The sequence below is a fragment of the Stegostoma tigrinum genome, chromosome 43 (genome assembly GCF_030684315.1).
Source record: "Stegostoma tigrinum isolate sSteTig4 chromosome 43, sSteTig4.hap1, whole genome shotgun sequence".
NCBI lineage: Eukaryota > Metazoa > Chordata > Chondrichthyes > Orectolobiformes > Stegostomatidae > Stegostoma > Stegostoma tigrinum.
This window is the reverse complement of record NC_081396.1, coordinates 333,547-346,188: the sequence shown is the minus strand read 5'-3', so window position 1 is coordinate 346,188 and position 12,642 is coordinate 333,547. Positions and strand designations below refer to the sequence as shown.

Genomic DNA, 12,642 nt, shown 5'->3' with positions numbered 1-12,642 from the left:
GCATCTCTGTGCTCCTCAAGTTCTGAGCTCTTGACTACCTCCTGATTTTGAATGTTTGGTCACACGTTGTTCATACCTTTTCACGCAGCACTGTCTGAATTGTTTCTGGTTTGCTGCTCCCTCTTGCTTCACATCATTCAAGTCAAGACACACAGGAAGAGACTCAGATCCCTGACCAGAAATTACACAACCGGATCCTTAAATGTAACAGTTTATTGCAATCCCAAGCAAAAAAAAACAGAGGGTTAGTGTTAACATGGGAATGACCATTAAAAAAACACCCAGTTCTGATTCAAAATGGGTCTCTCCCCCTCCATCTCAAAAGGCAAATCATCGTTGAAACCAGACAATGGGTCTAATCTTCACCTTTATCTCCTGTGCCCCTCTAACACTATATTGAGAGTGGGGAGGGGGGGGGGGAGAGAGACCTAATGTTCACCCACTAATTTCCCAGCTGCACCCTCCCATTCCCAGCAGACATCTGCAAAGTTGTGTCACACACATGCATTTTTCTCTCTCCCCTCCTTTCCATCCAGTCGAATAGCTCCAAGCTTAGATTGGGGGAGGGGGAGGATGAGAGAGAGATGGGAGTGGGGTCCCTTACCCTCTTGTGCAGCTTTGACTCTGTTTATCGAGTGCATGTTTGCTCCTACAAACTGCCCCATCCCAGTGAAACTCTTGGGTAGGGAACACCCCCGACACACCACACACACACACCTCCCCCCCCTCCCCCCCCCCCCCCACCCGGCTTTAGGCACACCCGTCTTTGTACTTCTGATGGAGGTCCATGACATCGTCACGGCAGATACGCACCCAGCCGGTCTCTTTCACGTGGTACAGGCTGACTATCCCCCCAGAGTAGGCATCTCGGTAGGTGGCATGATAGATGGCCTGCTTGGCCAGCTCGTAGGCCTCTGTGGGACTCATGTCGTGCCGGTACGCCCGGTCCAGCACACCGTAGGCGTAGACAGAGCCCGAGCCCACCGAGAAGATCTGGCCTGAGACTCTATTTCCCTCGCTGTCAACGTAATAGAGACCTGCAGGTGGTAAGGGGGAGGGTGAAAGAGAGGGAGAGAAAGTCAAGGAAGATGGGAGAGAAACCACACAGAAGCACCATCTGCCCTTCGGGACATTAGACTGCAGAGGCAGCACACTCTTCAGAGATTTAGCCCTGACCACCTAGCGAAGAGGAGGGTGAGTGGATAGCTCCCCAGCCCAGGAATGACCCCACTTGTGCACCGCGGACCCCAGCCCGCCTCTCACCTGGCCCTCGCTTGTCCCAGCCGCAGATCATGGTGCCCATGGACAGCCCCATGCCTTTGTACTGGTAGACCATGTTGGCCAGCAGCTTGGAGGCAGCAGCCACAGAGATCCTCTCCTTGTTCCTCAGCTCGTAGATACGGCACTGGCGGGCCAGAAGCCTCTCCCAGAAGCTGCAGTCTGCCGCGCCCCCAGCCATGGTGCCCAGAAGGTATGGGTTGATCTCGATCACTTTCTTCACCGTCTGGGATGCTACGTAAGAGCCAGCGGTGGCCCGGGAATCCACAGCCACGATCACACCATGGGCAAACTGTAGGAGAGACAGGAAATCGGAGATGCTATCAGGTTGGTGGGCCAGTGCTGTTTGTACAGCCCTTCCCTCCATCCATTTTTGCTGTTCACACCCACTCTCACTCCTTCCCTTATCTCTTCTCCTCTCTCTCACACCACAATCCCTTGCCTGAGATTTTCATTTCCCCCTTCTACACAAGGAATAGGAACTGGAGTAGACCATTCTGCTCCACCATTCGATACAATCACTGCTCACCTCACCTCATGCATAGCACGCAAAACAGCACTTTTCACTGTATCTCGGCACAAGTAACAGTAATAAATCAAATCGAATCTCAGCTTCAACTCCAGTGGGGTCTTTGGGGGGGGGGGGGTGGTGGTGGTCATGGGCATGAGGTCAGTGAAAGTGGTGGGGGTGGGGAGATGAAGTCAGGGAAAGTGATGGGCGGGAGGTCAGGGTAAGGAGCATGAGGGGTGGTTTAGGGAGGGAGACTGGGGGCCTCGGGAAGTGTATGGGGACGATGGAGGGGTGGGGTTTGTGGTGGGCACGGTCAGGGAATGGAGGAGGATGATGTGGGCGTAATGGCGGGGGGGAGGGGGAGAAGGTGGAGGAGAAGGGGGGGGAGTGATGGGGGGTGGGGGGGGAGTGAGGGGGGGTGGGGGGGGAGTGATGGGGGGTGGGGGGGGAGTGATAGGGGGTGAGGGGGGAGTGAGGGGGGGCGGGGGGGGGAGTGAGGGGGGGGCGGGGGGGGAGTGAGGGGGGGGAGTGAGGGGGGGGCGGGGGGGGGGGAGTGAGGGGGGGCGGGGGGGGGGAGTGAGGGGGGGGCGGGGGGGGGGAGTGAGGGGGGGGCGGGGGGGGAGTGAGGGGGGGCGGGGGGGGGAGTGAGGGGGGGGCGGTGGGCAGTGAAGGGTGGGGGGGGGCGGTGGGGAGGGGGGGAGAGTGGTTCAGCCTCTGACCCGGAATCCCAAGGTGGTGGTTCCGTGTAAAATCTCGATCCTGTCCCCGCTGCCGGTCTCCCGCTCCCCGAGCCGCCCTCCCGGGGCCAGCATGAAATCGAGCCCCAGGCTCCGGTCGGGGCCTAGTCCCGGCTCCAACCCCGGGCTCGAGTTGTTCCGGAAAACCAACGAGGATGAGCTCAGCACGTCCGCCAGCGCCATCTTGTCCTGGAAGTGACGTGTGCGGGGCGGAGAGGCGGGACCGGAAATCACTTCACGGTGGCCCGTCCCCTGTGGATGACGCATGCGCCTGGAGGACCCGGAAGCGGCGGGAACGCAGTGGCCACGTGGATGAACTCAAGGTAAGGGGTGGGGCTGGATGAACGCAGCGGCCTCCGGGCCAGGAAAAGCCTGTGTTTCGGGCCTAGACCCTTTATCAGAAAAGTGGGGGGGAAAGGAGATGGGGAGAGGGTTCTGGGCCTCTGTGTCCATTCAGCCCCACACCTTGTTATCTCGGATTCTCCAGCATCTGCCGTTCCCAGTATCACTGATGTGGATGAGCCCAGGCTGGTTCACGTTGCAAACGTAGCTGTGGGTCCTTTCTACAAATGATCTGAAAGAGAATGTAGAAGGCACCAAAATTAGTGGAGGCAGTGAAGAGGAACAGCACGGTTGTTCAGTGGTTAGCATTGCTGCCTCACTGCGCATAGGGACCCTGGTTTTATTCCAGCCTTTTGTGGTGTGGGGGCTATCTCTGTGTGGAGTTTGCACAGTTTCCTCCTGCAGTTCAAAGATGTGCAAGTTAGGCAGATTGTCTGTACTAAATTGCCCATAGTGTTCAGGAAGCAGATGGGTTAGACATCCAAAATGCAGGATTAGAGGAATAGGATGAGTCTGGGTGGGAAGCTCTTCAGAGGATTGGTGTGGACACGTTGGACTGAATGCCTGTTTTGACATTGTAGGGATCCATTGGGGGAAAAAATGATTTTCTAAAGATTACAAAATGATCTTGACCAAATAGGTCAATGGGCTGAAAAATGGCAGATGGAGTTCAATGTGGATAAATGTGAGGCTTGCATTTTAGGAGAACAAATAAGGGTAACGCTTAAACAATTCATAGCAGGGCTTTGGGTAGTGTCGTAGAATTCTTTAAAAGTTTGCATCACTTTAAACAGGCATTCGGCTCTCTTGCCTTCATGGCTCAGTTGTTTGAGTATAGGAGTGGGACGTTATGTTTAAGTTGTACAGGATATTGGTGAGGTCTTTTCTGAATACTGTGTCCAGTTCTAGTTGGCCAGTTTTGGAAGGATACGATCAAGCTGAAGAGGGTTCAGGAGAGCTTTACTGGGCTGTTGCTGGATATGGAAGATTTGAGTTATAAGGAAAGGCTGGATCGGCTGGGACTTTTTCACTGGAGAATAATAGGTTGAGAGGTGACCCGATAGAATTTTATAAAATAATGAGAGGTAGAGATAGAGTTCATGATAGTTGTCTTTTCCCCAGGATGGGAGATTTGAAGACTGGGGGCACGTTTTGAAGGTGAGCGCAGAGAGATCTAAAAAAAGAACACCAGGGTCAAATTTTTTTACACAACGGGTGGTTTGCAAGTGAAATGAACTTCTTGAGAAAGTGGTGGATGTGGGTACAGTTACAACATTTAGAAGACATTTGGATGGATATAGGAATTGGAAAGATATGGACCAGGACCAAACAGGTGGGACTAGTGTAAGTTGGGGTTGTGTTTGGCATGGGCTGGTTGGACTGAAAGGTCTGTTTCCATGCTGAATGACTCTATGACTCTATTTGTATTGTTCATTCACTTAATCTTTCAATATTTCTGCATTCCACAGAAGTCAATCCTAGTGTTTCCCAACCGGAAACCTCGGATGAACTGGGAAATTCACTCCCTACTAAATGCCAGGCATGCAGCATTCAAGTCAGATGACCCAGACCTATACAGGAAATCCAGATATGACCTCTGCAACACCATCAGAGATGCCAAGATGCAGCAGCAGACCGAATTAAGAGGCCCAAACCAACCACACGGACACCGCCCCCCCAACCTGTGGCAAGACCTGTACAAAATAACAGGATACAAATGAAGCAGAGCAATGACACAGCCCTCCCTGATGCGCTCAGTGCTTTCAATGTTCGGTTCAAACAGAATGCCAGTGGCACGGTCATGCTTGATCCGACAGTGCCAGACATACCTGTTCCCACCGTAACCACTGCAGATACCAAATCATCCTCCCTGGGGGTCAACCCAAGGAAAATGGTGGGCTGGGACAGAGTCCCGAAGCAAACATTTAGATCCTGTGTGGATCAACTGGCAGAGGTGTTCACCCACATCTTCAGCCTCTCCCTCCTGCAAGCCAAAGTCTCCAACTGCTTCAAGAAGATCACCATCATCCCAGTGCCTAAGAAGGCACATGATCTCTATAATCATGAAGTGCTTTGATTCGATTTGACTTGATTTATTTATTATCACGGGTACCTAAACGCATTGAAAACCTCTGTTTATGAGAAGCACAGGCAGATCGTTAGTAAGCAAGGCCATACAGATCATGGCGTGAAACAAAAACTGAGAGCATCAAGGTTATGTCTCAGAGGGCATTCACAAGTCAAGATCAACATTGTTTGAGGGAAGAGAGTCCATTTGTCAGTCTGATAACACAATTAAAGACCCATCCCACCCTGGTAATAACCTCCTGTAACCTCTTCTGTCAGGCACAAGATACAGAAACCTGAACACACGCACAGAGTGTCATACAGCATGCTTCAGTCCAACTCTCCATGTGACCAGGTATTCTAAACTGATTTAGTCCCATTTGCCAGAGGCCTCCTCTGGAGCACTGTGTCCTTTTCTGGTCGCCAGTTATCGGAAGGACATTATCAAGCTGGAGAGGATTCAGAAGAGATTTACCAGGATGTTGCTAGGAATGGAATACTTCAGTTATAATGAAAGGCTAGAATAGGAGGTTGAGAGGCAACCTGATCAGAAATTTATAAAATAATGAGAGGTATAGATAGAAATAATGGTGACTGTGTTTTCCCCAGGGTGGGGAGATTTCGAGAATAGGGGGCACATTCATAAGGTGAGAGGAGAGAGATTTCAAAAAGACTTAAGAGCGTGGTTCTCATGTGGGATGAACTTCCTCAGGAAGTGGTGGATGCAGAAACAATAATGACATTTAAAGAGCATTTGGATAGATACATGATTAGAAAAGATTTAGATGGATATGGGCCAGGATCAGGCAGATGGGACTAGTCTAGTTTGGGATTGTGTTCAGCATGGACTGGTTGGACTGAAGGGTCTGTTTTTGTGCTGTATGACTCTATATGCTTGGGATTTTCCTTTAACAATTGCAGCAAATGCCAAATTCCAGTGTTTGTTGTTCTTGACATGCAAAGACTGTACAGAAATGCCTCACTAACTGTGTGTATATGTAAAGACTCTCATGAATTAAGTTTTTTTTAAAGCTTAGATTCCCTACAGTGTGGAAACAGGCCCCTATAACCCACACACCCCGAACACTATGGGCAATTTAGCATGGCCAATCCATCTAGCCTGCACATCTTTGGACTGTGGGAGGAAACCCACGCAAACACGGGGAGAATGTGCAAACTCCACACACAATCCCCCGAGAATAGAATTGAACCCGGGTCCCTGGTGCTGTGAGGCTGCTGTGCTAACCACTGAGCCACCCTGCCACCCTAAACTTTTACAGAAAATAAGTCACTGGAAGGAAATTCTACCAGAAAGCCGCTCAGCACCATTTTCTCAAAGGTAATTGGTGATAGACGACAAATACTGGCTAGGCCTGTGCTGAGCAAATCTTGTGAATGAAATTTTAAAAATGTTCTTGTTAGAATTCATTGAGGAATGGAGTTATCTCCATTACCTTGACCTGTGTTGCTTTTCTAAACTTCAGATATTGTATTTTTGTTGTTGTTGGATTAGCTGGGCTCTGTAACCCACAGCCATATCATCCCTCCGTACATTTTCCTTTCTTTGTAAAGGGAGGTTTCCCTCGTGCATGAACATGGAGATCAACACATGCCTGCTCTTGGAGTCATTTCCACCTATGAAGGTGCTTGAGGAGAATTTGACTCCACGCTGGAGGCAGAGAGAGAAAGAGGATGGGGTCGGAGCTGGAAGGATGGGGGGAGAGGGAGCTGGAGAGCAGGAGAGGGAGAAAGGAGGAGGGAAAGAGAAAAGGAAGACAGAGAGAGAGACTGAGAGAAAGGCTCTGGCTGTCCTGATTGCTACGTTGTGTTTAAAGTGATACAGTGCCACTGCTGACCTCCTCCTGCCACTGCACAGGGGGATGGCAGGGAGTGAAAGCCATCAGGGACTCAATCAGTGAGAGGGAGAGAGCAACTTACAGCAGCATCAGCAGACCGACACACACAGATGCACACACAGACACACACGGGCAGACACACTATGCTGGTGTGGAGAGGTCTGCATTTGAACTGAATGTGCTCAGAATGAAACATGCTCATGTACAGAAACATATGTGTGTCCTATGCAATGTGGAAAGAATTTGTCTTTGGGCAATATTCCTGACACTATACACATTAAATTGAGTATTTCCTTCGCAACTGCATATAGGCATCTCCAAGTGAATCACTTTGTAGGGAGACAAGGTGAATTTAATTGCAATTTGTAATGTTTTGTGAACTACTATCTCAAATTCTAAGTGAGAAAAGATTTCAAGAGTGGACGGGGTGAGACTCGTACTCTCCTGTTCATAACTCAGGGACAATATTGATCAGACAAAATGGGCTCTGTTTGAAGAATGAAACAACTGAGAGAGCAACAGGCTAAGATGCTCTCTCAGGGTGGAATGGCCTCTTCTTCCACCATGTGCCATTCACTGACTCTCACTCACAGCCATGAACATTCACACTCTCTCACAAACACACACACACTCTCACACGTGTCCAATCTTCCTCTCACACTCCCTCTCTCACACACACATTCACTACTTCTCTGTCACTCTTTCCCACACACTTACTCTCACACTCACTCTTTCTCACACACTTACTCACTCTTGATCACCACCTCACTCACCCCATGCACACTCTCAACACACACACTCACTTACAATTAGCCTCACGCACACTTCGGCCATTGTCTCACTAAATGCCTGTATCATCACAGCAAGACCTCCCTAAATCTTGTTCTGTCATTCCCCAAGAATAAGAGCAGCTCACCATTGACATTCCTCACTGTTGGCAGTACCAATGTGTGTGTGTGTGTGTGTCTGTAAGAGAGAGAGAGAATTCTCAGTGTTTGACACAAGCTCGATGTTTTTATTTTGTGCTGGTTTATGGAAGAGTAACAAATACCTGGCAATGAGTTACAGTCAGGAATCTAATCAAGGGGCTCTGGGTGGTTTATGTACAGAGTAACAGATAGCCAGGAGTGAGTTTCAGGCAGAAATCTAATTGAGGGAGCTGTAGATTTATATTTGTGGTAAACTCTGAAACCCACAATTATTTACAATCTCTTATTGTGTTGTCTACATCTTACACAAAGTTGAAGAAGCAACAGAAAGATCACGTAACGCAATATCATTTCTTCTGATGATGTATACTGTGTCTGATTAGCTTATTACAATATTAGAATTAACAATATATCCTACAAATAATGAGTTCAAGTTGTTTCTGTAAATTGTGAAAACTGTGTTCCCAGCACCATTCCTTGCAGAAAATCATTTTCCAGCATTTGCCAATCTGATTAACACCCTTTAACCACGGCTCAGTTTTCTGTTTTGTAGCCAGCTGGTTATTTATCCCACTGTTGTCGTCTGATTCACATAGTTTGGTCTTTGCAATGTAATGTCATCTAGCAGGCATTTTGTAAACACAAGTGTGTTATATCAATTGCATTAATCTTGTCTACCCTTTCTGGTATGTTTTCACAGAAGTCAATCCGGTTGGTCAAGACCTCTGATGAAGGGTCTAGGCCTGAAACGTCAGCTTTTGTGCTCCTGAGATGCTGCTGGGCCTGCTGTGTTCATCCAGCCCAACATTTCGTTATCTCACTCCTTATCACTCGATCACTTTCCTTTTTCCAAGTTGGCTGTACTTTGTGATATTTTCAGTTGACATTTTTCTGTTGCATTTCAGAGTAAGAGCTCCATGGCCTTTCTGACAAATAATATGAAACTTCTCAGTTTGAATGACAATTTGTAAAAGTGTAGATGTGATACCAGTGTGTGCTGGTAGATATTTCTGTGAACCTGCTCAAACATGTCATAGCACACCTTTGGAACAGTGGGATTTGAATACAGAGTTCCTGGCTCAGAGACCTACCACTGTGCAAAATAAAAAGCCTCAAATGTGAGCCGAGCTTATATATTCCATTACTACAAGCTTACATCCAGTGGTCTCTTTGGTGGAAAAGTTACACCTTTCCCAGGCAAAAGAGTTTGAGTGGCTCGTGTCTTCCTCAGTTTACCCACCTCACATAAGGAATATGGAGTTACTTTTCATTTTGACAAGAAATGCACTGTAACTCCAAGGTGTATGTTGCATCTGGCCTTAGAGCTGCAGTTCAAACTAAAACCTGGTCTGTTGTATTCTCAGTCGGGGCTATTTACTTTGCGTTGACTCTGTGGATGATGCTAAATCCCATTGATTTACCCCACAGCCCTCAGATATTTGCACAAAGGTGTCCCATCTTCTAACAATAGAAATCTTTAAACCATCAGACATCATTTCCATCCCGAGCACCTTTCCCCCCAGACTGTGGAGATGGTCCTGGGAGATTCCCAGCTGACCGTCCTTGCCTCACGCTAATTGCCTTCCTTTTGTCCTCCCACAATTTTGATGTTGACAGAAAAGAAATCATTTTAACTTGTGGAACATCACTGGTAATTGCCAATCATTCCAGAAGTCAAATCCAGTAAAACTTACAAATGATGCATGTGGTCCGACTGGTTTTATACACTTCAAAACAATGCTCCAATACAACTAGTACATTTATTTCCAAAGTTTACTACTTTTTTAAAAAAATAGTTTTTCCTTCTCAGATCACAGTTGTGTTGGAATTATCTGGTTCTGTACGTGAGTACGTAGTAACAGAGAGAGCGAATGCTTAAATCCCTTTCAAGGAATTAAAAGAGTCTCTGACATGATCTGCAGCCAATGATCAAAATTATTTTTCTTTGCCCTCACAAATTCTTGTGTTATGTGTTATGAAAATGGTCTGTTTTGTCACCTCAATATCTTTAGAAGCCTTTTCAGAAAGCAAGGTGCGAATCATATCAGTTATTCCCATCAGTCTGCTTTGCAGGAGCGGTGGCAGCGTCCAGTTTTCTTTCTGTCATTTGTTTCACCACTTTTTCAAGAGAAATGAAAATGCTTCTATGTCCATTCATCAAACTTCAGAAAGGCTTTCACAAATTTAAAAATCTTCCCACCTGTTCTTGGGTTGAATGTAGACGCTTCCCCATAGAAAAGCTCCTCAGAGACTCAGCCATCCTCTTTCTCCATTCCAGCTTTCTAACCCATTATTCCCTTTCACATACCCTTTTCATTCTCCTGCCTCTGTTTCACTGTTCAATCTCTTTCACTTTCTTTCTCCTCCACCTGATATTGCAGATTCATTTTTTTTTCAAAACTCTCTCATTTGCCCTTTCTTCGCGTTGCAGTGTTCATCAAGCTCAAGTGTCCCCATTTCAAGTCCTTGTTCAAGCTGCTCCATCAGTGATTCAATTGCCTCACCAGTTGTAATAGCTCACCTCTTTTTCAGTTTCAAATGCTGTACTATTACTTCAATTATGTCTGATTTACTTGTTCCTGCTTTTAATCCTAACTTCAATGTCTCCACCATTTCCAACAGCCCAGCTTTGCTTGTTATTTGTCTGTCTCTCAGCTATAAAACGTCCATTTCCAGAATAAGTGTCCCTTACTGACGTGTTTTTGTATGACAAACATGAGGCTGGAAGAACAGAACAGGCCAGGAAGCATCTGGAAGAAAGGACCAGTCAATGCTTCGGGGATTGCCCTTCATCAAGACAGGGGGTGGGGATAGGTGGAGCTGCAGACAAAGGGGGAGAGGAGTGAAAAATGCGGGATGGTGGTGATAGACGGGCACTGGTGGTAAGTACAGCCCGGTTGATGGGTGGGGCGAATGAATCTGGCTGGCAGCTGGAAGGGTGGGTCAGAAAGTGGAAATGGAAGAGAGGAGGTGGGGCTGGAAGGGGTGGCGGGGCATGGGTGTCGAGGTTATTTGAACTTGGAGAGCTCAATGTTGAATGCTCCAGGGTGTAGTTTGCCCAGGCAGAAGATAAGGTGCCATTCTTCAAATATGCATTCCCAGTAGCCGCGACACTGAAGGAGGCCAAGGATGGACATGTCGGGGGTGGCAGGGGGAGGGTGAGCGGTGTAGGGCAGTCGATGTGGGCAGTGACCACGATGTTAGGTCAGCCTTTACAGGCCAGGTAGAGGTGCTCAGTGAAATGATCACCTAGTTTATGTTTGGTCTCATCGATGTAGAGAAGACCACATCGGGAGCACCAGATGCAATAGACTATGTTGGAAGAGGTGCAGGTGAAGTCCTGTCTCACTTGGAAGGGCTGTTTAGGGCCTTGAATGGACATGGTGTGTGGGAAGATGTTGCATCTTTTATGGTTACAGAGGAAGGTACCTGGCTGGTGGGACGTGTGGTGCAAACTAAGGAGTGGCAAAGCGAATTGTCCTTGCGGAAGGCAGAGAGGGTTGGGGAGTGGGAGATGTTCTGGGTGGTGGGGTCCAATTGGAGTTGGCAGAACTGTTTGAGGATAATACATTGGATGTGATGACTGGTTGGATGGAAAATGAAGACACGGGGGACCCTATAATATGTATGGAGAGGGTATGGTGGTTGTGGAGTAAGGGATGGAAGAGGCATGATGGAGGGCTGCCCAGATGACAGAGGGGGGGAAAGGACATTGTTTGGATAAGGCAGATTTCAGGGATTCTTGAGAGTGGCACATCCCCTCGTCACAGATGATGCAACAGAGATGGATGAATTGGGAAAGTGGGATGGAGTTTTTTCAGAGCACCGGGTGGGAGGAGGTGTAGTCTGGGTATCTATGGGAGTCTGTGGGTTTACAGTAAATGTCAGTGCATAGGCTGTCACCAGAAATGGAAGCGGAGAGGTCAAGAGAATGAAGGGAGGTGCCTGAGATGGATCAACTGAATTTGAGGTCAGGGTGGAAGTTGTTAGCAATGTCGGTGAATGACACCAGTTCAGCCGAGGTACAGGATGTAGCACCAATGCGGTCATCGATGTAACGGCGGAAGGGTATTCCATAGTGACCCTCCAGTTTTATATTAAGACTGAGATGAGAAAAGTGCACTGTCTTTCTCTTGTCCCATTTCTCCATGGTTCACAACGTAAATTTAATTGATTCATCTGGTTCCCAATCTGACCACTTAATATCCACGTGTTAAATACACAATAAAAAGATCCATCCATTCACCACATGTTCTTCAGCAAAAGCAAAATTTGAGTGTTGCTGAAAAAAGCACATTTTGTAAAAGCTAGTCGTCCAGCACTCATCAGGCCTACTCATGAGAGATACCAAAATAAAGAGAAAACAACATTGATACTGTATGAGAGGATGATGCTGAGTGATTGGCAAACAAACCCTGATTGGTAGAGGTGTTGCCATGGCGAGTGCAACATGTATTAAGGACAGACAGTTAACTGCCAACATTTGTTCAAAGTTTTGAGAAGATTTGTAGCTCAGGTTGAGGTTCTGGATGTGAGTTTGCTCGCTGATCTGGAAGGTTAGTTTTCAGACGTTTCGTCACCATTCTAGGCAACATCGTCAGTGAGCCTCCGACGAAGCGCCTAAACAGATAAATAGAAAGCGGGACATAACAACGGCGCTTCATCGGAGACTCACTGATGATGTTACCTAGAATGGTGACGAAACGTCTGAAAACTAACCTTCCAGCTCAGCGAGCAAACTCACATCCACATTTGTTCAAAGTTTAAAACAATCAGGGAAACTCTACCCCATATAATGTCCTAATTACTGATGTAGTGATACAGAATATTTTCAGATCCTGAGTTAAGTGAAACGTTAACCTCGTTGAATGATCTTGGAAGTTAGAAAGGGGCATTTAAAAATTTTCAAATTCATTTAATTT

At 47.4% G+C, this 12,642-nt stretch overlaps 1 protein-coding gene and 1 long non-coding RNA gene across 2 annotated transcripts; one reads left to right on the top strand and one right to left on the bottom strand.

Annotated features, from left to right (window-relative positions):
• Positions 1 to 195: 195 nt before the first annotated feature.
• On the bottom strand, positions 196 to 2,808 carry LOC125448984 (proteasome subunit beta type-5-like). Its single transcript, XM_059641864.1, has 3 exons — positions 2,509 to 2,808; positions 1,264 to 1,570; positions 196 to 1,037 (listed from the first exon to the last, which is right to left on the bottom strand). The coding sequence occupies exons 1-3, from the start codon at positions 2,791 to 2,793 to the stop codon at positions 751 to 753; spliced, it is 879 nt and encodes a 292-aa protein (XP_059497847.1). The 5' UTR covers positions 2,794 to 2,808; the 3' UTR covers positions 196 to 750.
• LOC132206810 (uncharacterized) lies at positions 2,724 to 10,588 on the top strand. The gene is made up of 3 exons (XR_009443170.1): positions 2,724 to 2,849; positions 4,338 to 6,274; positions 8,421 to 10,588. It is a non-coding gene; the product is annotated as an uncharacterized LOC132206810 (long non-coding RNA).
• Positions 10,589 to 12,642: the final 2,054 nt, after the last annotated feature.

Coding starts and splice junctions, on each gene's coding strand:
- LOC125448984 (XM_059641864.1), bottom strand. CDS start 2,793: ATGCGTCATCCACAGGGGACGGGCCACCGTGAAGTGATTTCCGGTCCC. Junction 1,571..2,508: donor CCACCACCTTGGGATTCCGG/GTCAGAGGCTGA, acceptor TCTCTCCTACAG/TTTGCCCATGGTGTGATCGT. Junction 1,038..1,263: donor CTGGGACAAGCGAGGGCCAG/GTGAGAGGCGGG, acceptor TACCACCTGCAG/GTCTCTATTACGTTGACAGC.